Below are 22,285 nucleotides of genomic sequence, written 5' to 3'. Positions count from 1 at the left end.
ACAGTAAGTATTCTGCACCAGTGAGGGGAAATCTATGGGAATCTTAAGTTAAGAAATACAGACTAAACATAAACAAACTTTGAAATTAACGTTTTTTATATAAGCAAGGTTGTAAAGTAATTGCAGGCAACTTCTTTCTAACAGCAACTACATTACCAACTTTTTTAAAGTCCATAAAGTAAAACAAATTATACGACATGTCCTTCCAGGTGTTCTTAAATCCGTAACACTCACAGGCTTTAATAAAGCTATTTACGTCTTCGAATCGACTTTCCACCTCGGCGATTTTAACTAATCCCCTGAAATACCATCGAAAATAACATCAATCAGCTCGGAATTTTGAAAACACTCTACTCACCCATTTTTAAGTACCCGATTGGCTTCTATGAGGTAGTCTTTTAAGTTTGTGCCCATAAGAGACAAACAAAAAACGACAATGTTTACCGAAGCATTCTCCAAAGGGACGTGAGCCATATCGCAAGCGACTACTGAATCGTTTGCTGCCACTAAATCAAACGAGTGCGCCGTTTGCGGTACTGAACTAGCCAGTTTGGCTTCACCGCACCCGAAATCAGCGATCACTAAGTTTTTATCCCTACAGTAAATCAAATTTGAATAATAAAATTAAATTATTTTGTTAGTACTTGCATTTTAGATATTGAGGCTACAATTTTATCCAATGGATTGAGGGGCCATTGTTTCACCTGCAGCTTGTAACCTTCGTGATACGCTTTAAAAGACTCGGGATCCTGCCTAAATATTTTCTCCGTCTCTTTGCCGGTTGTAGTGTAAATCTGCTCGTTCAAGTACCGAAACCTTGCAGCCTTCAGTTTTTTCATCATTTTCTGTCTTAAAGTTAAATTGCGTTCACTTTCTTTCTTCTTTACTATCTGATTGGGTTTTTCTTCTAACATTTGTTTGAGTTTTTGCAATTGTTTTTTTCGTTTTTTTACAGTGTTGGACATTGTGGCAGTTTCAGCAGAATGAATTGTGCCTTGATCAGACTCTGATACTGCAGTATTTGACTGTTTCTTTTTCTGTTTTTTATTTGTCACTTTTAATTTTTGTTTTGTTTCTCTATCATTATTAGTGGATTTTACAGAACTATTTAAAGGAACTTGGTCATCTGAGTCGGGTTTTAGTGATTTAGATAACCGTTTTACTTTACTTTTACATGATTTAACCACCTGTTCAACACTTTTAGTTGCTTTTTTAGAATTGCTACTGCCTCTACTGCGCACTTTTTTCTTCCTCCTACTACTTTTACTTTCCTGTAAAACAATTAAAACACCAATTTGAAATGTACAGTTTAAATTATTAATACATAATTAAGAAATTTTTAAGTTATAGTAACATAATTCACAGCAACAAACTGAAAAGTCTTTTTACAGATTCTTTGGGATGTGTCACAGGTTTATCCAACACCTTTTTTTGTGCTTCCATATACTCAACTTGCTTTTCTTTAAACTTCTCCAGGGGTTCATCAAACTGTTTATAGAACTTTAATACTTCGCGCACGTCCTCAATTTCCATCCTGGCGATAGCTTTGAGAAACTCCGCCAATTCGATTAAAGTGTTATCGTCGTCCTGCCCTCTCCACCGTTCCACAGCAAAGTGATTATCTGGTTGGAACTTGACTGATTGCGAGTTCCAATCAATTACAATAACTTTCTTCAAGTCTCTGTTGAGTCGTTCTAGGTTTTTGACGTGATGACCGTCAACAAAATGAGTGGAGTCGCGGACTAGTTTGTAGGAAATTAAACCTTTCTGATCTAAAGCCTCAATTACTGGAAATATGGTCAATCCAGGTTCAGCAGTGAAAACTACGATTTCATACAGTCCAGACAAGCTTTCAAGAAAATGGTCGACGCCTGGACGTTTTTTAAACCGCCACCCTGTTTGATAAGTCCATTCAGGATGTGCCAACACATCAGTGAATTCCAAGATCAGTGTGTAGGGAGGCTGGTAATATGGGTAGGTTAGTGGGTCTGGTAACAGTTTCTCTCTTGAGGGTTCTTGAATTAGCACAGCAAACTGTAGTACTTGCTTTTGTGCCCTCAAAATGTATTGCTTCCATAATGGTAAGTGGGAAAAATCATCTTTTATAACTACACCATTTTCATTGACTGGGGGTTTCCCATACACTAGGAGAGTGTACAAAGTGACAGTACCAAATGTTAGTCCCAAAAATGCAAAAGTGTACTTCATACTTCTGATTGCTGATGCTTTGTCATCTAGAATAGGGTCTGATGAGGATTGGAAATTAAATTCTTTTTCTTGGAATTGCTTCTCCACATTGGTGATCACCGGGGCGGATTTGTTGGTGTTTGTAGTTTTTATGTAGTGACTTCTTGTCTGAGATGGCAAAATGCAAAGGGTTTTAAGAAAATGACTGGTGGACCTCAACTGGATCTTCCCCAATACAATCCAAGATGTTCTTCTGGCTAGTAGGTTATTCATTTTGATCAAAATATGTTAAGAAGTTGATACAGTTTTGGGAGTTAGTGAAACATTGAATTTTATGGTGGGATGACAACTGTTTGATTGAGAAAAGTTGTGCAAAATTGTATTTGTGACAAGTTGACAGGTATTAATAATAACCTTAAATGAAATAAACTCTCTCAACAAATAGTAATGATTTTTTTAAAAAATAACATGAAATCTAAGGAACTCACCCTTTTGAAGTTTTCACATAAAGCTTCTCCAACGTCTGTAGTATCCCAATAGCGAAACCCGCTTACATTAAACAAAGACATTTTGTTAAAAAATTGTTTATTCTGTTTTATTAAATATTTAATTTATTATTAATACAGTCAAGTAAAAATATATGAATAAAGAAAGAAAAAAATTCAAAACATGTAAATTTTAAATTTAAGGTTATGTTCTGTTCTCTAACAGGCAGTTTAGTTAGCTGCTAAAGTTATCACGTGTCATCAAGTTAATAAATGTTTTCTATATCACGTGACATTTGTAAACATTTTTGTTAAAGAAGAAAAGTGCCAGTAACCCTTTAAAAACAAAAAACGTCATTAAAATTCATAAACACAAATTCAGGTTATTTTACATTTTTGGCTGTTTTTTGGGTTTTTTATCGTAAATTTCACGACAGGTGGGTTATTACTAAAATTGTCAACGTAAAAGTCAAGGTACTTGAATTGTGTCTGTCAGTCCAATTGGTCACAACATACAACATTATGAGTGCTGCTAATCCATCTTATAAGGTACTTATGGAGTTTTAACATTGAATTCATAATTACATGTTTGGAACTCATTTTATTTTTGATAGCCATCCGAAGGCAAACGGGAAGAATTCCGTAAGTATTTGGAAAAGAATGGAGTTATGGATGCTTTGACTCGAGTGCTGGTGAACCTCTATGAGGAGACAGAAAAGCCAGAAGACGCCTTAGAGTATCCTTGTTTGATCAATAATTTAATTCTGGCTTAGTATATTTAAAGTGCAAATCATGTATCGTCGTTAATTCCTTAACATTTGAGATTAGATATATTCGTGATAAACTGGCAATCTTTGCTGGCCAGGAAACTTACAAACAGTTGCAACAAAAAATAACTGAAACTGAGGATAAAGTTAAGGAATTGGAAGCCCAACTGCAAGGGGCAGCACAGACTGGAGATGCAACAGGTAAGTTTAAGCACTTAAATTGAAATTCAAGTGTTGAACCACTGAAAATAAACAGAGGGGAGTATATCACAACCTGCAACTGAGGCTGCAGCTGAGGAACAGCCTGTGAAAACTGAGGAAAATCCTGAGGCCACTCCACCAGAAACAGCTCCACAAGAGGCTGCACCTGAGGCTGCTGAACAGCCAGAACAATAATGGTCTTTATTAAATATTAATAAACCCTTGTTTTATACTGGGGATGTTTCTCAGCAATCTGGTTTTGCAGAAAATTTTCCAGGTTTAGAATTTATTTTTGTTGTTCTTCTTGAAGGTTTAGATAGAAATTTGTACTTTTTGTTTGACGCTTTGTGGGTTGTTAATCTGAGAATTTTCTGCCTAATTGTTATGTAAAGTAACAGCTATATTATCCTTTATTATGATGGCATTTTTATGTGTAAGTGTATGTTTTCAATTAAATGTGGAGCCATTAGATGGCTAAACATTCCCTAAAATCAGAAGTTAATAAATCAAATTATATAAAAGTAATTAATAAAGTTTTGATTTGATGTGGAACAATTTTGTCATGTGATTAGTGATTATTTTTAACAGCAGAAACTTTCTATCTATCACGTGATCATTAATTGATGATTTTGCTTTCTCCTTCAGACTTATGGAAATATTAAAAGCATCCAAAAGAAATAGAGAGATATTTAAAAGTGTCAGATGACATCGACGGTGTTTTTTTCTTAACCTAAAATATTAACCCTGGTGTATATTATAACCTCAAATACGATTTGATTACTGTTGACATTTTGAACTTGTTTGCTTTTTTTTTGGAAAAAATCGGGTTTTTTTAAGTTGTTGCAGTTGATAAGCCTTGGAAATACAGTTATCGAAGTGTAAATTTGTGGATACGCCCAAGTTTGAGAATAACTTGTAATTGGTAAGTTAACCTTAATGTTTTTTTTTTGTTCTTATATTTTGTTACATATTGGCCCAACTATCTGAAAATTTTGTAAATTAAACCAGCACCCGCCACTATCGATTTGTTGTCTACTTTTGTGCCTCTAGAAATGGAGAACCAAGAAAACCCAATTAAAAAAACCCGAGCGGACCTGAGCAGCCTCCCAACACGGCAATACCTAGACCAAACTGTGGTACCCATTTTAATGAGTGGTCTCTCTTACTTGGCCAAAGAGAGACCCGCAGAACCTATCAATGCCCTGGCAGATTATTTGTTGAAAAATAAAGCCAGCTATGAATCAGGTGGGCCTGAAAAGGCCACAGAGAATAATGCAGAGAACAAATAGTATGCTGTCTAATTTATAGTTTTATTTATTATTGTGTCATCTTGTGTAATTTTGACAAATGTCCTAAATAGGATGGTTAATGCTAACCTGCTGTGCTGCTCAAGGTTTTAGGTTATCCTTTGTATAATGATAAAGTTAATTTGACTGTTTTTATTGCTTAATATTTTGTATGGACCTTTTCAATATATCAATTGAATATTTTTTTGAGGCATTAATTTGTTGTTAACTGTATGAGTAAAATTTTTAGTGCAGGAATTACCTGTTCAAACAAAAACATTTTAATAGACAAATCATTAATATATTTGGTAATAAAAATTGTGTACAAATTCACTTAAGTTTGAGCAAGTTCTCTTAACCTAAACTAAATAAATAAAATATTAGGAATACAGAAAATTAAGGTATGTTCACGCTCAAAAACCTTTTGGGATCCCCAACTTTAGGTTGGAACCTCAAATTCACCCTTTTACCTTTTTGGTCATCAATCTCAAAAAATGTGTTCCAATCTAAGAGATAATAAAACCCGCTCCGCCTCGGAGTTGTCGGTTCTGGTAGGGCTTCTGTAACCGTATCACTGTTACCCCCTGAAACTTTTCAATATTACAACTGTTTAAATTAATGTGTTACACTATAATTACCAAAAGATTCTTCCAAGTCTTTCATTGAAGGAGTGACAGTGTCATCAGGTAAACTAACAGCAGTGACTGTAACAAATTCTTCTTCCTCTTCTTCCTCTCTTTTCACTTCATTCCTATTGGATCCCAACTCAAACTCCACAGGATTTGGAGCGTTTTGTTTATTTAGAGTGACTATATCGTCATTGACTTGTGACTGCTTTAAGCTCAATATTAGCTCTTTCAATTCTGTGCGGTCTTTTTCGTCGACACTCTCTTCAGTCACTGTCCCATTCAATTTCTCCAGTTTCTTCATAATCTCCAGCAGACGTTGCAACTTCTTCATGTTTTCCTCACTGACCGTCTTCACTTCGGGGCTAAAAACGTGCTGGGACGTGGATTCAGCTTCTATGTCTTTGTCTAAAGTTTTCATTATAGGCTGCTGACGAACTTTTCTACCAGTTCTAGTATTTTGATCGGTTAAACCCATATCTAGTAGTACCGGTTTTAGATGGTCTGGAACCATATCTAGGGAGATTTGTTTTTGGGTGTTTTTCAATGATTTGCTGCTTCTGGGAGTGTTGTCCAGAAGACCGTACTGTGATAGCAAATCTGCCATTTCTTTTCTGCTTTCGTTGTCTTGGGGTAACGGTTTGAATCCAACATAAGATTTTGGGTCGATTTCAGCCTTTTCTGGGTTAAACTGGGACAAATCAGTTTTGGTGGAAATTTCGTTTGGGTCGGGAAGAAGACCTTTTGTGGTTTACCATCAGTTTACTTGCTTTACCAAAGTGGATGACTTACCAAAGTTCTTTAGTAATTCTTGCATTTCAGGGGACAAACTGTCAGCTACAGCAAAAGCATTTGGGCTCTCGGTAGTAGTGGTAGTTGTGGTTGATAAAGGTGTAAACCTTACTCTTTGAGTTGTACGTTTTGAGGCTTGTTGCTGGACCGCTGCTAGGTTTATATCCTCAGCCACTTGCTTTAAATCATCTGGAATCTAAAACTTGTGTAACACCAAAAATTGTTAAATTATTAACTCACTTCCAAATCTATAGATGACTGCTCTAGCACGTTTTGCTGACTGAAAACTCCAGAAGGAAGAGGAACAAAACGTTGACCGTTCACCATTTCTAGAGGAAGTAAATCCTCTAGATCCGAATTGACTTGAACTGGATTGGTGGTCATGATGGGTGGCGTAATAACTTTAATACCTTCAGAGGAGTATAAGGGTCGTCTTGTGGGGTATTTGTGATTTTGATACTCAATTTCTTTTGGTGGGGTTTGTCGACGCCTGAAATTGTTCATAAAGTTTTTTTTACCGCAACCTGTAGAGAGTACCTTGGTCGATATGTGGTTACAGGCATGCTAGTGGTGGTGGTGGATGATGTCACAATGGGTCTTCTCCTCCTTTTGGTAATCTCCCTTCTAGTGCTTGAGTAGATCGTCTGAGTTGTAGTTGAGATGGGTTTCTCTGTAGTTGTTCTCTCTCTTCTACTTGTGCTTGTAATGGTGTTGGTTTCGTCACTTGCAGTAGGTCTGAATTGTATGGTACCTATTTGTTAGTTGAAGTAATAGTTTTTAAATAAAGCACATCTTTGGGGATACAACACCTCTATAAGGTTTCCGCTTAATTTGTGGATTTGAAGGTTTCTTAACTTCCGGAGATTTTGTGGTTTTCCGCCTGAAGTAAGGCGCGTTTTCCGTTGTAGTTTTTCGTTCCACCTCTTGAGGTTTATCGGTAATTGATTGTTGAGGTTCATCTTCCTCTACTATGCTTGTTATGGGTGGTTTAGTGTAAAAAGCTTCCATATTACTCTATATTATGCAAGGTGTGAATTTACAAATTTTGAAATTGTTGTTCTATTACCTCTCCATCGGACCCCAAGGGAGTATAGGCTTTAACCACCATCAAAGCTTTAGGATCCCGACTGGATGACTCCTTCCCAAAGCTTTTCAGCAAATTGTTCTGGTCATGCTTAGTAATATTTTCCAAGATATCCAATATCTCCCCCCTAGTTAACCGGGGAAGTTCCGGATTACCCTTGATCAATCTCTCTACCTCTCGTATAGTGTCCTCAGTGTTGTCCACCTACAACAAATGTCACACGCTGAACGTCAGTGCAATGTCAAGATTGGTGCACCAAATGATGTTAAAAAGACACGCCCATAGATGGTATCCAGACCGAGAATGGTTCCAGCAATTCAAAGGGCCGGTTATGTATCCGGATGATTTCACTTCAAAGTTGAAGCAGCAGCCTTACAACCCGGAGGAGAAAGTACCTTATCCTGTTGTAAAAGTGTCTAACGTGAGAATCAACTTTGGGCCGGCTCATCCTGCTGCCCACGGTTGTCTACGCATGATTATGTACTTAGACGGTGAAACGGTAAAAAGAGTGGACCCCCACATAGGTCTTTTACATCGCGGCACTGAGAAGTTAATCGAGTACAAGACCTACATGCAAGCTTTGCCTTATTTTGATAGATTGGACTACATTTCCACACTGTGCAACGAACACGCTTATTGCTTGGCCACTGAGAAACTCTTGAACATTGAGGTTGTTTTTAACTTTAAGTGAGTTTGAAGTGGTTGACTAGGAGCGATTTTTAGGTGCCACGAAGGGCTAAGTATATTAGGACGCTGTTTTCTGAGCTGACAAGATTGTTAAACCACTTGGGAGCCACTGCGTTTTTAACTTTAGACGTTGGTGCCATCACTCCACTGTTTTGGTTGTTTGAAGAACGGGAAAAGATTTACGAAATTTGCGAAAGGGTGTGTGGCAGTCGGATGCACTGTAGCTACTTCAGGTATCAGGATAAAGTTCTCATTTTTACTTGAACTGAATCAAAGCTTTTGGTGGTGATAGGGTTGGAGGAGTGCACCAGGATATGCCCTTAGGACTAATGGATGATATCTACGAGTTGGTGTCCAAACTTCCGGAGCGACTCGATGAAGTCGAGGACGTTGTAACCAATAACAGGTTGTTCGTAGCCAGGACCAAAAATGTGGGGATTGTAGATGCACATGAAGCCTTGAATCGTGGGTTTTCAGGACCGATGCTTAGAGGTTCGGGGGTTAAATGGGATATCCGGAAAGCCATGCCTTATGAAGTGTACAATGAGTTGGAATTTGATGTTCCAGTAGGCACAACCGGTGATATTTATGATCGATACAAAATACGTTTGGAGGAGGCTAGACAGTCGATTAGAATGGTTGGTTTTTTTCAAATCAAATTTCAATAGTTCACTTCAACCTAAGTATTAATTTTATTGATGCAGGTTATTCAACTACTAAACAAAATGCCTCCGGGAGAAGTTAAAGTAGACGACAACAAAATTTCGCCTCCTACACGACAAGAAATGAAGTCGGGCATGGAGAATTTGATTTGCCACTTCAAGCTCTTCTCCAGGGGATTTAACGTGCCTCCGGGTGCAACTTACACTGCCATCGAACACCCCAAGGGCGAGTTTGGAGTGTACTTAGTGTCGGACGGGAGTAGTAAACCTTATCGGTGTAAAATACGAGGTCCTAGTTTTGTCCATTTAGCCGGTATGGATTACATGTCGCGCAATCTTTTCTTAGCTGACGTTGTCGCTGTTTTGGCTAGTATTGACGTGGTTTTTGGTGATGTAGATAGGTAATAATATTAAATTAACTTGTAATGACTTACACCAGCATGATTACTAATTGACCTTTGAACTTTGTGGGTATCAGCTTGGAAGGCGGCGTTTACCTCTTCTGGGGGAGAGAAGTTTTGAAATTCCGGTAATCGCAGCTGTTGCGGTAGTCCCGCAACCGCGCCCACCATAACCAGTAATAAAATAGATACCTGAAAGATCAGCAATTAGGTTATCTAAGCAAAATGAACGATAATTTTTGAATTAATTTGCAACATTATTATGTGCATGACGCAATCATCAGCGCGTTTTTATTCCAGAGTTTCGTAACTGCACAAACTAATGTTATTTTGTATTAAATATAAACTAGCAGTACTTGCAAGGTACTAATTAACCACCGTTGAAGAGTTAATAGACGGCTCATCGTAAAAAAATAACCTGGTTTACATACATAGACCAGTTGCGGATGGTACCGGTAGCGGCAAACATTAACGGTTCTCTTAAATAGCTAATAAGCGAAGGGAAAAGATGTTTGATGCACTTAACAAGGCGATTAAACGTGCTCCTATTATAAAGCGATCAATGAATGTTATTATAGAGTTTAGGATGACTGGTCGATAGTTAACCAAGGTCGTAACACTGAAATAGTTTATGTAATTGATGCGTAATAAAACGTTTGGCTACATATTTCTTTCTACCACACTCTTAAAGGAAATAACATTTCAGGTTCCGAATTTGATAAAAAATGCATTGGTGCTCTACTTTCAATTTTACAGACTGGTGATCCGTTCACTAAAGGGGAATGTGTTTGAAAGATCTTTCATTAGGTTTTATTTAATGCGTTATTCAAAAATTAAATTTTGTCAAGCAAACTGAATATTAAAGATGGTTCTTTTTTAATTCTTGCTACAATAATCCAAGTGCCAAAATCGTAGATAGTTATTGCAACACTAATCAATAATTTCACAATTTTACGTGTTTCACAAAATTTACACTATGCCTCATCTGATATAACATTAAAGTCCGGACAATTCTTCATCATAGTCACTTTCTTGTCTAATTTGTGAAAATTACCCAATATTTTCACTTGACAAACTAGGATCTATTATTACATACATGGACGAGTTAAAAATAGAAAATTAATAGAGAAACTATGTTAATGTTTACATGTCCTTTGCCTAAATATACCCAGAAATTTACGAAATTTTAATGGTCATTGGTAAAGTGAGCAATTAAATAACATTTACTATGATAAAGTGTTGGGTCATTTAATTTATTACGCCGTTTTAATAGCGATTATAAGGTCCGTAGCCTTGTGCCAAATCAAATGTTATAAATACATCCAGAGTGATTATTATAATATGAAAGTAACAACAACATAAATCATTATTATAAATAAAAACTTACCATAATTTTACTTTCGCCACAGACACTTTCTTTTGCCATCAAGAAGTATTTTCCCTAAAGTGGTCACTACAAGGCCGTTCTTCGGTTGTCCGTCATGACAATAGGCGTTCAACTTTCAAGGTGAAACACACACTTCTGAATACTTAGCAATTCATCGCAAAAAATGTGTTTAGATAGGTAAATGAGGGATTTTCAAGGCGATCGCCGGCGAATTGTAAAGAAAACTTTCACCAATGTCGCTCTTGCAAGAGGTGACCTAGCAAACTGACTAGCTTGGGTACACAACAGACCACAACCGCGACTTTGTGCCCCCCTTTTGTGCGTTTTTTTTTAAGAAGCGGAAAACGGGCTTTGCGGTAGTTAAGGAAATAAGGAAAACGACTTGGGAGTGGTTGCAATTCACTGACAAAAAGAAAAGCAAGTAATTAAATATTATATACTTTTACCTTAGCCTATAACATTAAAATCGCTTATCGCAACTAAAGCGTACAATATAAGTAAAAAAACAATTAAAAAAAATTGTAAGAGCAGTAATTAATAGTGCTTTCAAGAAAAAATTTGACACTCTCAGGGGTTCTTTGACTTTGGAATTTCCTATAATGAATGTTGCAGAGAAATGCAAACAATTTTGGTTCTGGAATGTACTGCAACATTAGGTCCTCCACAACTCCGTTTTGCCACACTTAGAATTATACAATAAAATGTAAACGGTGCGGGTTAGTCAGCTATAAAGAGTAAACTTTATACACACTCGATAAAATGTACAACAAGGCAACATTACAAAAATTATAGGATATTTCTCTACATATATTAATAAGAACTGTATGGGTTACACATACACACATTAGAATTAAGTTATGATTATGCGCGGCGTTGCCGAACCTGTCCAATGCCCCCGGGAACTATAAACCATTTTAAAACAAACAAAAAACAAGATTAACAGTAACGACGTCATCAAAACCGCGCATAATCGTCTGCTTCAATCAGCCTTAAGTGGAATAAATAGGAGAAAAATATTTGTTTTAGTCTTCCTTGGATTTTTCCACGTTTGAATCATCCTCCTCGTCTGAATAGTTGGTGGGCTGTTCCCCGGGTTTTAGTAATCGACCCACGAATTCGTATTTTTCTGCAAGAAGTGTTTTTGCAGTTGTAGACAAGTTTTAAAGTAGGTAGTAAAATCATGATAACAATACAAAAGAGGAGTTCTGTTAATTTTGGAGTAGAGTGGAGTGGAGACTTGGCAACTATGTAGACATGAGCTACAGTGACTCCATCTATTAATCATTAAGCAGAATGGCAAACATACACAAAAGAGACATCTTAAAGAGTGAATTAATATTACTTTCTTATAAAAATCCTAAAAATAGCTGATTAAGTGCAGTATTTAGTATACATCCATTGACAATATGCAATCAAAATACTTGGGAGCTTTAAGTGATACTTATCTAAAAACAGTCAATCTGCATGACCAAAAGGTGATAGATAGGCTTATCTCAAGCAGCTAATAATTTCATAATTTGGCGCGTGTATAGGTTATCAAATGACTATTCTCTCTCTAAAAATGTTGCTGTATAATGACTAAACATGTTCTTGTTTACTGTATGGTAGCCTCTACATTTTATGGTCACATAAAAAGATCAGATTACAATCCACATAACATAGTTTTTTGGTATAATCAACAATGAAGCTCAACTTAATTGTAATGCATTGTAACTTGACCTTTGGTCTTATAAAACCTAATGAATAACAAATAGAAGAAAACTTACCTTTAAACTGAGTCTCCCACTCTTTGACAGACTCCATTTCCATGGTACTAAGATCACTCAAATCATCGTACTGATCTCCATCACCGGCGGTAACGTTGAAAGTGGCCAAACCTCTGGAAGCATCACGGCCGGCAAAAGCTGCATAAGGTCCTCCTTTAAAGAGTCAAAAAATTGGTTATTCAATGACTGTACTGGGTTGATTTAGCTTTATTTACCAGGGCCATAGAATCGTTTTCCTTTAGTAACGTCATACACCCTCCCGTTTACCGCCATCAACACCCGACCATCCTCCTGGGTCCCATCGAACTTTTTCAGTTCAGCCACAGTAAAGTCCTGCTTCTTCAATTTGGGTAAAGGCTTTTCTTCAGGCTCGCGTGGATGATCATCCTGTCTACTTTTGATAATGCGATAAATCAGGAATCCGATCAGACCTAGGAGGGCGAGATTGATGGGGCTCTGGAAGATTTCCGACGCTATTGTGCTCATAATGCCGGAAGATTCGACGACTTTTTCGGTGGTTTCGGCCATTTTTTTTTCCGGCTTACCGTGCTTTACAGTAATGTACTCAATGCTCGACACTCGGTATAAACTGGGTGAATCGTATTTTTTCTAAATAATAATATGCAATTACATTAAAATTGTCATGATGACGATAAACGATGATGCAAATTGTTGACTCAAGTATGTCAAATGTCAGATGGGACAGTTGAAAGGTGTACCACTTATAAAGCTCATATACCATATATACGTATACCCGATAGTTTCATTATATACATTTATTGTGTGGCTGGTTGCCTAATCACATGCGCAAATAATTTTCTTCATATAAAAATCTTGGTTTTCACTTAAAAATTAAAATAGCTTTCAAATAGACTTCCTGTAATTCGGGACCAATATATTTCCACTTATTTTGTGATACATAATTAAATAGAAACAACACCCTTTCAAATTTTGTAGTTACTATTTGATCTTTGTAATTAATGGTCGAAAGCGTTTCCAGTCCTAGCCTAATATTATGTAAAGAAAAAGGGTTATTCGGATTATTTATAATTTATTTCCCGGTGAATAATTTAGCACACTTTTGCTCGTTTGACGCTAGTCAAAGAGTAATTACAAAGAACTGATTTGAGACTTGTAATTTACGTGTAAGGACATCCTATAATAATGATTTCAGTCGTTAAGTGTGTGAGTAAAGGCAGTACTTGGAATCAAAATATGAATACGTTTTGGTGAATGTTTTTTAATATCTCTGCCTCTAAAGAGTAAAAAAAGTCATTAAAATGTACGGTAATGAAAACACCCCACGTAATCACGTTGTTTGCTATTAATACAAAGTTTCAAGTCTTTACTGCACCTAAAATGATGTGAAAGCTCAGCTGTCCGTTCCATGACGAAGTTTTGTTGCCCTTAATGCTGTTACAAGCTCGATAATTAGTAGTTTTATAGACTGAACTGTAAAATAAAAATGGAGTAAGCAGTAATAGTCTTGATTATTCAGATAAATATTATCTATATTCACATAGCAGTCTAAATAAAACTCTTAAAAACTAATAGGAATCACATATTAATATCACTCTGGAATTCATTAAAGTTAGTGTTGTTTTGGTTTTACGGTAAGAGTACTGGTAATGTCCAGAATTTTTAAACATTTTAAAAACCAAAACATTCCAGATAATAGAAAGAACACTTCAGCAACCAATAATGTGGAACAGCTAATATCTGGAAAGTTGAGTCTTTGTATTGCGGTCACTAGAATCATACAGCGAAACACTTCGTAAATGGGAGCGTATTTGTTGTTTTCAAACAAAAGTCCTATGTTGGTTAACGAAGCTATGATGTAGATGACAAAGATCAGGAGTGTGATTGGATTCAAAGCCTGAAAGTTTAGAAAAATGTTTGAAATTCGTGCATGTCTAGGATTTGAAATATTTACCAAATATCGAAGAGCCAGTTGATGGAAACCGTAAACCATCACAGCAAAATGGATCACCAAGTACACATTACACCACCAGGGAATGGTTACATTGAATTTTGCTCTCTTTGTTACCTAAAATAAATTATTAAACTTTTCAACAGTTTAATAGACAAATTAAAAAATTACCTTCACTTTGTCTTCTTCTAAGCCTAATCGGGGTTTCCCAGGCTGCCAACTGGGTCCGTAGAAAATGGCTGCCAATTTATTACGCCAACCAGTTAATGACTGAAATTTCTGAATAACGTATTTGGTGTAGAAGGTCTGAAAACATACAAAAATACTATAAGTCTTTTCAGATGTAGGAAGAGCGTGGTTTTCAGTGCGTTAAACAGTGTAAATTATGAGCTTGTTACCTAAAAATGTTGGGTTTTACCAAGCAAACCAAAAGATATTTGGTTAAATGGCAGACAAGTTTTGTAATCATGGCCTCAATAAAATGATATTTAGAAAACGTAATTTTTTTGGGTTTTTTCAATATTTTGATTTAAAAAAAAAAATTATTTAATTTTTTAGTGATTTTAATATTAGACCCAGATCAAAACCATGTTACCTCGATTATTTCCTAGTCAAAAAAAAAAAAAATTGATATTTTTTTGATTCCAGAGATGCCCCTAAAAAAATAAAAGTTGCGTCCTGTTGAGACATATTTATGGTAAAAATTTCAAGTTTGTCATCAACATCACGTGATTCACTAGTTATTCTGAACACACTGTATTCATTATTCATTGCATGTAATTTTGTTATGTTGGTATATAAATTTTCAAAGTTTTCCAGATTATTAAACGTTGCAAGTTGCAAAAGCAAATATTTACTGGATAACTCTGACCTAATTTTACATGATAACTCTGCAACGATAGTGACTGGGACTGACCTCATAATAAAGAACCTAATCGCCTTTTTTAAAGGTCAGTTCTTGCTATTTGTTATAAAACTGATTGTTTTCGCTACAACTACTAAAACTTACTTGCAAGTGGAGAGGATTAAACGAGGGTTGATTGTAAACTAAACCGTAGATAATTTCTTCGTTTGGTCGTTCCTGGGCAAAAGTGCCGAAAATTCGGTCCCAAATAATCAAAACGCCCCCATAATTCGTATCTAGACAGTAAATGTTGCTACCTGAAACCGAATTAATGTTTGAGAACTTTAAAATAGGCAAAAATTAAGACTTACCATGGTGTACTCTGTGGTGGTTTGGAGTATTAAAAATCCACTCCAAAGGGCCTAGGGTTTTCACAGTTTCGGTGTGAATCCAAAATTGGTAAAGCAAGTTGAAATACTGATGGGTCACAAATTGTGATGGGGGAATCACTAAAGCCAACGGCAAGTAAAATATCTTTAAAAAACAATATTGTCAAAGAAAGTTGGTGAGATTGATGAACCACTCACAAATCCGCACCATCCTTGCAAAACTGACTGTCGCAGCCCTACCGACAAGTTGTAATCTTCGGAACTGTGATGGACTTGGTGTTGCGCCCATAAAATATGAACCTCTGCAATAAAAAGCATTGAAATTTATGAAACTTGGATTGAAGGAGTGTAAAATACCGTGACAAGCTCGGTGTACCCAGTAGTAGCAGAAATCCACCCCAAGTGCTGCCAGGTACCATGTTGCAGGGTGGTTCCATGCTAGGTTGCAAATCCGAAAGTTTTGGTAAATGTAATAGTACAAGTAACTCTCTGATCCTCGGAACAAAAGCCTGTAAACAAGAAAAGTGAGTTGATTGTTGGTTGGTTTTGTAGAATTAACAACCTTCCACATTCTTGGAAAAGTCCATGGCTTAAACTGGTAATGCTGTCATTCAGTCGTGCAGTAGGCTTCTTCTCGATCCACAGTAGTAGATTTTCCACAATAATAAAGAGCAAAAAATAGGGCCAAGCCTGAAAATTCAATGAACAGTTTAAGAAAAACACGCACATTAATCAGAATTTATGATAGTACACAGGTCATAAGTGATAATTCTCAATTCAAAACAGTATTGTTTTAAAATTGTAATAAAAATCAACAATATATCACTTACATTATAGAAAAACTTGGGAACATCTTTTGGATTCTCGAAGGTAGTTTCAGAAGGTTTAACAATATAAAACAACCTTCCCACTCCTTTGAGGAACTGTTCTACAACTTCTGTACTTAAAGTGTCATTTCTAGGCTGCAAATTCACAGAAATTCTCGATAAAACCAAACACTGACTAGAATTCTGACAGTCTTCGATGGAAAAACTCATCTTAACACACACGTTCAATTATAACTTCTTATCAATATAGTGCACTAATCACTCTTTCAATGTAAAATAATATTATTCTCATCTACACATCCCATCAAGGAAAAATTGAAAATCTCGTAAATGGGATGCGCCGACGTCGTGACTTTGAATGTACCGGCAAACGAATTGTACGGGGTGTTTTATACTTTCCGGCCCGCAAAACGAAGAATATACTTAACGGTGTAAAAAAAGAGAGGGAAACGTTGTTTATTTATCGGCGGTCAATGTTGTTGTTTTGCTAGTAAAATGAGTAATAATTGCGGTTTTTGTGCCTATTAGGTTAGTTTTAATTGACATATTTTGGAGTTGCAACAAAATATGCAATCTAATTTGGTAACTAACGGCCTTGTTACTGTTTTACAAGATACGAACAATGGTTGCCTTTTAACTATTATAGGCCGCATTCGTTTTCAAGCTCCATAAAGCGAGCAGAGCGTTTTTGACGTCACGATGACGTAATTTGGCAAAAACATAATTGGACCAACTGTCAAATTACGTCATTGTGACGTCAAAAACGAACAGAAATGAATACGGCCATAGTGTTTGAATTTTTGACGACACAGACAGAGTCAGAAGTTGTAGCACTTTAATATGAGCCTAGGCAACATTGGATATCTGTATAGATATGGCTGTCAAACTTTTTGAAAATTTACATTTTTGAATGATTTACACGTCTATGATTGGTCTGTTTTTGCTATGTTGCCACATTATAGTTTAGTTTCATTTTGTTTAAAAACAATTCACACTGTATATACAAAAAAAGTACAATCATTGTCAACGTTGCGATTCGAATGCATGCTAGTCCGCACCATAGAAGAAATTCGATCACTTCTTCACCGGACTTCCTCGACCTAGAGGAATCGTGTAAAAAAGCGGTCCCATCAACAAAGTGGGCACACCTTCGACCACTAATGAGGCAACTTTAAATTGTTATTAAAACGCATATTAAGCACAAGTATATTGTAATATTATTGGTTTAGTGAGGAATGTATTTTTTCACGAGCAATACACCGCGAAGATTACATCAGGACAGTTTTTTGAAATTTTAATGAGTTTTTTGAAATTATACGATTTTGCAATCTTAACAATTTGTTCGTCAGATTTTGTTTATCATGGTAAATGCGACCCTGGATGGCGTGTGGCGTGATTAATGTGAATATGTATGTTGGGGCAATGTCGCAAAACTAGTTTAAGCTGATCATAAAAAATGTAATTGTATTTGTATTTTGATTGCGCGTTACTTTTAATAATGATGTGACGACAGAAATTCAAACTGTTCAGAAGTGTCCTTTTTAGTAGCTTGTGATTGGTCAAAAAAATCAGCAAGCTGAAAGCTGATTTTTTGACCAATCACAAACTACCCACTGCACTGATTGACTGAATCACCGCCTACTATACTAAAAAGCCTGCTTGTCAAAAATTCTAATATGGCGGAAATAGTGATGACAGTTTGCGTTTGTTTGTATTGTGGAAATTGAGTTTTTTGGAGGATTAGATGAATTTTTAGTTGGATGATTGACAAAGTGGAATGATTTTACTACAACACTATACTCAATGGTAGGTACAAGTGCTTTTTAGTACAGTAGACTTATTAGGTACTTGTTACATACGCAGGTATGTGAGTTTTATTTTAAAAGCATCCTTCATTGTAAGAGCAACAAAAATATATAATTTTGAATGAATGTTCTTGGTAATGACATAAGAACCATTTACCAGTTTGGCTTACCTAGTTTCAAGGATTTACAGATTTTCTTGTATTGAACAGTGTTTAAACCAGTTTTCTGTGTGTTGTACTTTCCAGGACAAATGTTCTAACCAATTTGTTTAGGCTGGACTTGATTGTGTATAAAAAAGCTCTATCTAATACATATCTGGATCAGGAATGAACCTTTTTTTGATTTTTCACTCACAACTTGCAATCAACTACACGAAATAATTAAAAAAAACATATTTCTTACTACATCTGCATACGCGTTTGTGTATAAAACGAAAACCCATTAAAAGTGACATTTTAGGCTTTCCTAATATAGAGGGCGGTGTGAGAGTTCAAAGCCAATTTGATTGTCACGATGACGTAACTTAACAAAACAATACTTTTAGAAACTGTCAAAAATGACATTTGTATTGTAACAACTATGTGACTTATACACATACAGAGTGTGCAATTTAAAAGGCTGATCTGAGAACTGCCAGTTGGCCACTTTTTAGACCAAAAAAATCTCTGACAACAAAAATCTCTACCAAAATAAAATAAAATAGGTGATTACCAGAAGCAAATTATCCAGTCAGTTCTTATATAAAAACTTAATTAATACCTTTTATAAAGTTAACTACCAGCTTTAATTAACCTATAAAAGTTATCTGGTGACTTGATCAAAGTACATACATTTCTTCATGCAAATGAATAAATGGAATGTCGCTTCAAGCCTAGAGTTTTTATCCTTCAATGCATTATAAAATTTACAGAAAATTCAATTTTAGAGTGATCGTAACCATTAACCAAAACAGAAAAAACTAGCGCGCTGATCGTCAATAATAAATACGGGGCACATGGAAAACAATTGTTCCAAATGGCATAATGACCGTGGAATATTACTTGGTCTGGAATAATGGGATATAAACAGTTACCAACGGAATAAAAAATCAGCCGATGCTATGAATAAGTAAACGTGAGGAAGTGCCGGCTGCTTCAGAGCTCATAATAGTTATTCCGTTGTAATGCGCTTGTTTTTGTAATCAAGATACGATTTGTGCGATTATCGACAATCGATTAGGCTCTATAAAAACGTAACGGATCAATAGTTTTATAGATTTTTTTACTTGATTGTTCCTGGATATCGTGAGTACACTCGCTGGATTCTGGACCTATGCAGCATTTGCGTAAATCTCAACACCGTTCACTCAAAACTTTTTGACTTACCATTAGTAGTTGTATGATTTTAGTATTTTCGGTTTTATTTCCGTAAATATTAAAAGTTATCATGTTTCTAACCTTAATTAAAATATAAAAACAATTTTTGATCATGATAGTCCTTCAAAGTATTATTAGTATGTATAATTAATCTTTCTGGTCTTATCAAAAATACTGTTCACACTTTGTAATTGGTCAAGAAAAAGAAGCACGCTAAAAGCTGTTTTTTCTGACCAATCATAAACTACCCACTAAACTAGACGTATTTTTGACTTTTTTCCATCACGTACTTGATTGAGAGTTTAAACAATCAAAATTGTGTTGGTTTGGCCCTGATATACAATACGACATAATTATATCGGTTATAAGCGCCACGTTTAGAACGGCAACACGTGCACTAATCCCACGGTCAGTATAACCTATTCTAACCCCCATTGCTGTGTGGATATAACAATAATTACAGGGCAAACGGTCATCACACGCAATCACTGAATTATGGCGCTAGTTTCTGGTTATGGCACCAAACTCGTTATAATTACATATAAGACTTATTATTTGCCTAGGAAAACTTCCACCTCAATTTTTTTATCTAAATTTCACTATCAGAGCCCGAAATAGAATCGTCAAATCTGTGTAAACAACTAAGGGGGCCACTATGCTGTTGATTTAGTTATCAAACTAGACGAATAATGGTTATATAATTTGAGCAGAGCAAATAAAATTAGTCATATCAATATAGTCATTTAAAATATGCAAATTGTCCCTATAATATGTGATAATAATAAAGATATGTACGAAATAATACACGCTCATGCTAGGAAGTCATAAGTCCTGAGAGAATATCGAACGGGAACAGGTGTTGCAGGTGACACGTAGGTTACGATCCCTTTTATTAGAAAAATCAGTCACCCTTCTAAAAGGAAATTATACAATTTCACTCGGAACTGTAACGCAAATGATGGCAAAGCATGAAATCAACTGGGAAATCGTTTTAGTAGGCTCTAAAAGTAGTTGATTTAATTTTTGTTAACAAATATTATCATTTTGTCTGTTACACAATCTATAACACTATAAATGGTGTAAACTTTGTCAACTGGTTTTGGTGAACTGGAACTACCAGAATAGGCAACCAGAATCAATGTTCCAAGTCTTAACTAAAAATTTAAAACTCCTTTGCACATTACACTGGTCTAAAATCACCTTCAGAGTCTGAAATTCCTCTAATACAGTTAATTAATTTGATATCAAAATTATTAGTCCTCATGTGCAGTATTTGAGTAAAGTATGACTTGTTTGAGTATGTGATTTATCAAAAAAACCAGTTTTCAGCCTGCTGCATTTTTTGACGTAAATACTGTACATGTGGAATTAGTATCAAACAACAAATTTTTGAATTTGTTTACCAAAATGTTACTAAACTATAAAAAAATTACTGGGAGTGGTCAAGTAAACCACGATTACATATTAGTCCAACGTAACTTTTTTCGTGAATGTCGTAACCAATAAGCTTGAGGTTTTAGCTGCGCGATTCACGATAGGCGGGGTGAAACTTACCCCCAACATCCCCCTTTTATTAGACTAGGGAGTTTTTGCCGGAGACTATAACAATTTTGTTGGTTTAAGGGAAGTGAGTGTCATAACTAAGACCCAAAAATGTTACAAAAATCTGAATTTTCAATAAGGAACATTTTTTGAGGTGTACTACTTTATAAGCAATCTTTGTTCTGGAATTGTGGTTGTGATGGTTAAAAAAGTGATTGTTAAACAAAAAACATGAATCCTTCAACTACGTTGAGTTACCAAAGTGAGTTTGGAAGTTTGACTAACCTACCGGCATTTTCGGCTTACAACTTTTTGAGAAATTGCAACTATTTTTTGGAAAATCCCTCTCAAGGTAATTTGAGACACGCCATCCTAAGTTTTAACTGTGATCGCATTTATAACAGCAATAAATCATTTTTTTGTAGACGTTCACCTGAAAGCTTATAGAGATACTGCCACCCTTAATTACAAATCCACGAATCACGATCCCATTTTGAGTCATCAGGAAAACGACAATGCAGTCGACGACCTGCTGCCCAAAAACCTTTTTTCTCACGTCAATTTACTGACATACTCCCATCCATTGCAGTTGTTACGTCGAGATTCTACAGGTAATTCAAAAAAGTCTCACTTTAAAGGTAGTAAATGAGAATCATTTTAGATGCAACGTCATCAGTGGATTCATCCTTGCACAACAATTTTGGTGGGTACAAAAAGCATCGAAGTGAAAAACGACCCATTCCGGATGAACAAAAGGACGACAAGTACTTTGAAAGACGTCGCAGGAACAATCAGGCTGCTAAAAAGTCACGAGATGCTAGAAAAATGAGAGAAGATCAAGTAAGTATCACATTAACCACTTTTGAACCTCTATGGATCGAATTTTGTTTGAACTTATTTGAATAGGCAAATTCTAATTTTTTTTTAAATTAGATAGCTTTAAAAGCCACAATACTGGAACACGAAAATGCCCTTTTACGAGCCCAAGTAGTGACCTTAAGAGAGGAAGCCTCTACTTTGAGACAAATGTTATTGCACAGAAAACAGTATGAGGTATCAACGACAGATGGACAGATGTGTGTAATAACGCAGTGATGAAAATTGTGTGATTAGATGATAATTGTAAATAAAATTGGTGTATTATTGTTTTTTTTTTAGTTGCTATTATAGTTTAAATTAGCTTGAGTTCAGTAAGCCACTTACGTCCTTAATGACATTTAAACTTATAACTCCCACTTTTCTTCATTATGGTTGATATTAAC

At 35.7% G+C, this 22,285-nt stretch overlaps 7 protein-coding genes and 1 pseudogene across 8 annotated transcripts; 3 read left to right on the top strand and 5 right to left on the bottom strand.

Annotated features, from left to right (window-relative positions):
- Window positions 1-78: 78 nt before the first annotated feature.
- Window positions 79-2,872, bottom strand: LOC145730945 (uncharacterized). Its single transcript, XM_081982482.1, has 4 exons — window positions 2,676-2,872; window positions 649-1,271; window positions 359-595; window positions 79-299 (listed from the first exon to the last, which is right to left on the bottom strand). The coding sequence occupies exons 1-4, from the start codon at window positions 2,754-2,756 to the stop codon at window positions 86-88; spliced, it is 1,155 nt and encodes a 384-aa protein (XP_081838608.1). The 5' UTR covers window positions 2,757-2,872; the 3' UTR covers window positions 79-85.
- LOC145730946 (mitochondrial import inner membrane translocase subunit TIM50-C pseudogene) lies at window positions 1,295-2,601 on the bottom strand (annotated as a pseudogene).
- Window positions 2,873-3,024: 152 nt separating the features above from the next.
- On the top strand, window positions 3,025-4,173 carry LOC145730950 (myc-binding protein-like). The gene is made up of 4 exons (XM_081982487.1): window positions 3,025-3,221; window positions 3,287-3,408; window positions 3,501-3,640; window positions 3,696-4,173. The coding sequence occupies exons 1-4, from the start codon at window positions 3,195-3,197 to the stop codon at window positions 3,833-3,835; spliced, it is 429 nt and encodes a 142-aa protein (XP_081838613.1). The 5' UTR covers window positions 3,025-3,194; the 3' UTR covers window positions 3,836-4,173.
- Window positions 4,174-5,205: 1,032 nt separating this feature from the next.
- LOC145730938 (uncharacterized) lies at window positions 5,206-10,842 on the bottom strand. The gene is made up of 9 exons (XM_081982476.1): window positions 10,566-10,842; window positions 9,212-9,370; window positions 7,411-7,632; window positions 7,154-7,358; window positions 6,882-7,095; window positions 6,585-6,834; window positions 6,345-6,540; window positions 5,565-6,293; window positions 5,206-5,510 (listed from the first exon to the last, which is right to left on the bottom strand). Exons 1-9 carry the CDS (start codon window positions 10,602-10,604, stop codon window positions 5,323-5,325), a joined length of 2,202 nt encoding a protein of 733 aa, XP_081838602.1. The 5' UTR covers window positions 10,605-10,842; the 3' UTR covers window positions 5,206-5,322.
- Window positions 7,630-9,210, top strand: LOC145730942 (NADH-ubiquinone oxidoreductase 49 kDa subunit-like). The gene is made up of 4 exons (XM_081982480.1): window positions 7,630-8,098; window positions 8,152-8,348; window positions 8,408-8,753; window positions 8,820-9,210. The coding sequence occupies exons 1-4, from the start codon at window positions 7,667-7,669 to the stop codon at window positions 9,180-9,182; spliced, it is 1,338 nt and encodes a 445-aa protein (XP_081838606.1). The 5' UTR covers window positions 7,630-7,666; the 3' UTR covers window positions 9,183-9,210.
- A 145-nt stretch (window positions 10,843-10,987) lies between the features above and the next one.
- MSBP (membrane steroid binding protein) lies at window positions 10,988-13,013 on the bottom strand. The gene is made up of 3 exons (XM_081982486.1): window positions 12,547-13,013; window positions 12,332-12,484; window positions 10,988-11,691 (listed from the first exon to the last, which is right to left on the bottom strand). The coding sequence occupies exons 1-3, from the start codon at window positions 12,857-12,859 to the stop codon at window positions 11,588-11,590; spliced, it is 570 nt and encodes a 189-aa protein (XP_081838612.1). The 5' UTR covers window positions 12,860-13,013; the 3' UTR covers window positions 10,988-11,587.
- An 808-nt stretch (window positions 13,014-13,821) lies between these two features.
- On the bottom strand, window positions 13,822-16,692 carry LOC145730941 (alkylglycerol monooxygenase-like). The gene is made up of 9 exons (XM_081982479.1): window positions 16,325-16,692; window positions 16,057-16,184; window positions 15,852-16,003; window positions 15,693-15,796; window positions 15,477-15,639; window positions 15,271-15,422; window positions 14,433-14,567; window positions 14,265-14,378; window positions 13,822-14,207 (listed from the first exon to the last, which is right to left on the bottom strand). The coding sequence occupies exons 1-9, from the start codon at window positions 16,529-16,531 to the stop codon at window positions 13,923-13,925; spliced, it is 1,440 nt and encodes a 479-aa protein (XP_081838605.1). The 5' UTR covers window positions 16,532-16,692; the 3' UTR covers window positions 13,822-13,922.
- Window positions 16,693-17,231: 539 nt separating this feature from the next.
- On the top strand, window positions 17,232-22,168 carry LOC145730947 (uncharacterized). 2 transcript variants are annotated; one of them, XM_081982484.1, is made up of 5 exons: window positions 17,232-18,127; window positions 21,105-21,375; window positions 21,449-21,634; window positions 21,685-21,863; window positions 21,930-22,043. In XM_081982484.1, exons 2-5 carry the CDS (start codon window positions 21,255-21,257, stop codon window positions 21,954-21,956), a joined length of 513 nt encoding a protein of 170 aa, XP_081838610.1. In that variant the 5' UTR covers window positions 17,232-18,127; window positions 21,105-21,254; the 3' UTR covers window positions 21,957-22,043. The 2 variants fall into 2 exon arrangements, with proteins under 2 accessions (XP_081838610.1, XP_081838609.1); XM_081982483.1 differs by having other exon boundaries at window positions 17,816-18,127; window positions 21,957-22,168.
- Window positions 22,169-22,285: the final 117 nt, after the last annotated feature.

The sequence above is a fragment of the Ips typographus genome, linkage group LG6, assembly GCF_016097725.1.
Source record: "Ips typographus isolate SLU linkage group LG6, UJ_Ityp_2.0, whole genome shotgun sequence".
Taxonomy (NCBI): Eukaryota; Metazoa; Arthropoda; class Insecta; order Coleoptera; family Curculionidae; genus Ips; species Ips typographus.
Note: the sequence above shows the minus strand (reverse complement) of the source record. Positions and strands in the feature narration are given on the sequence as shown.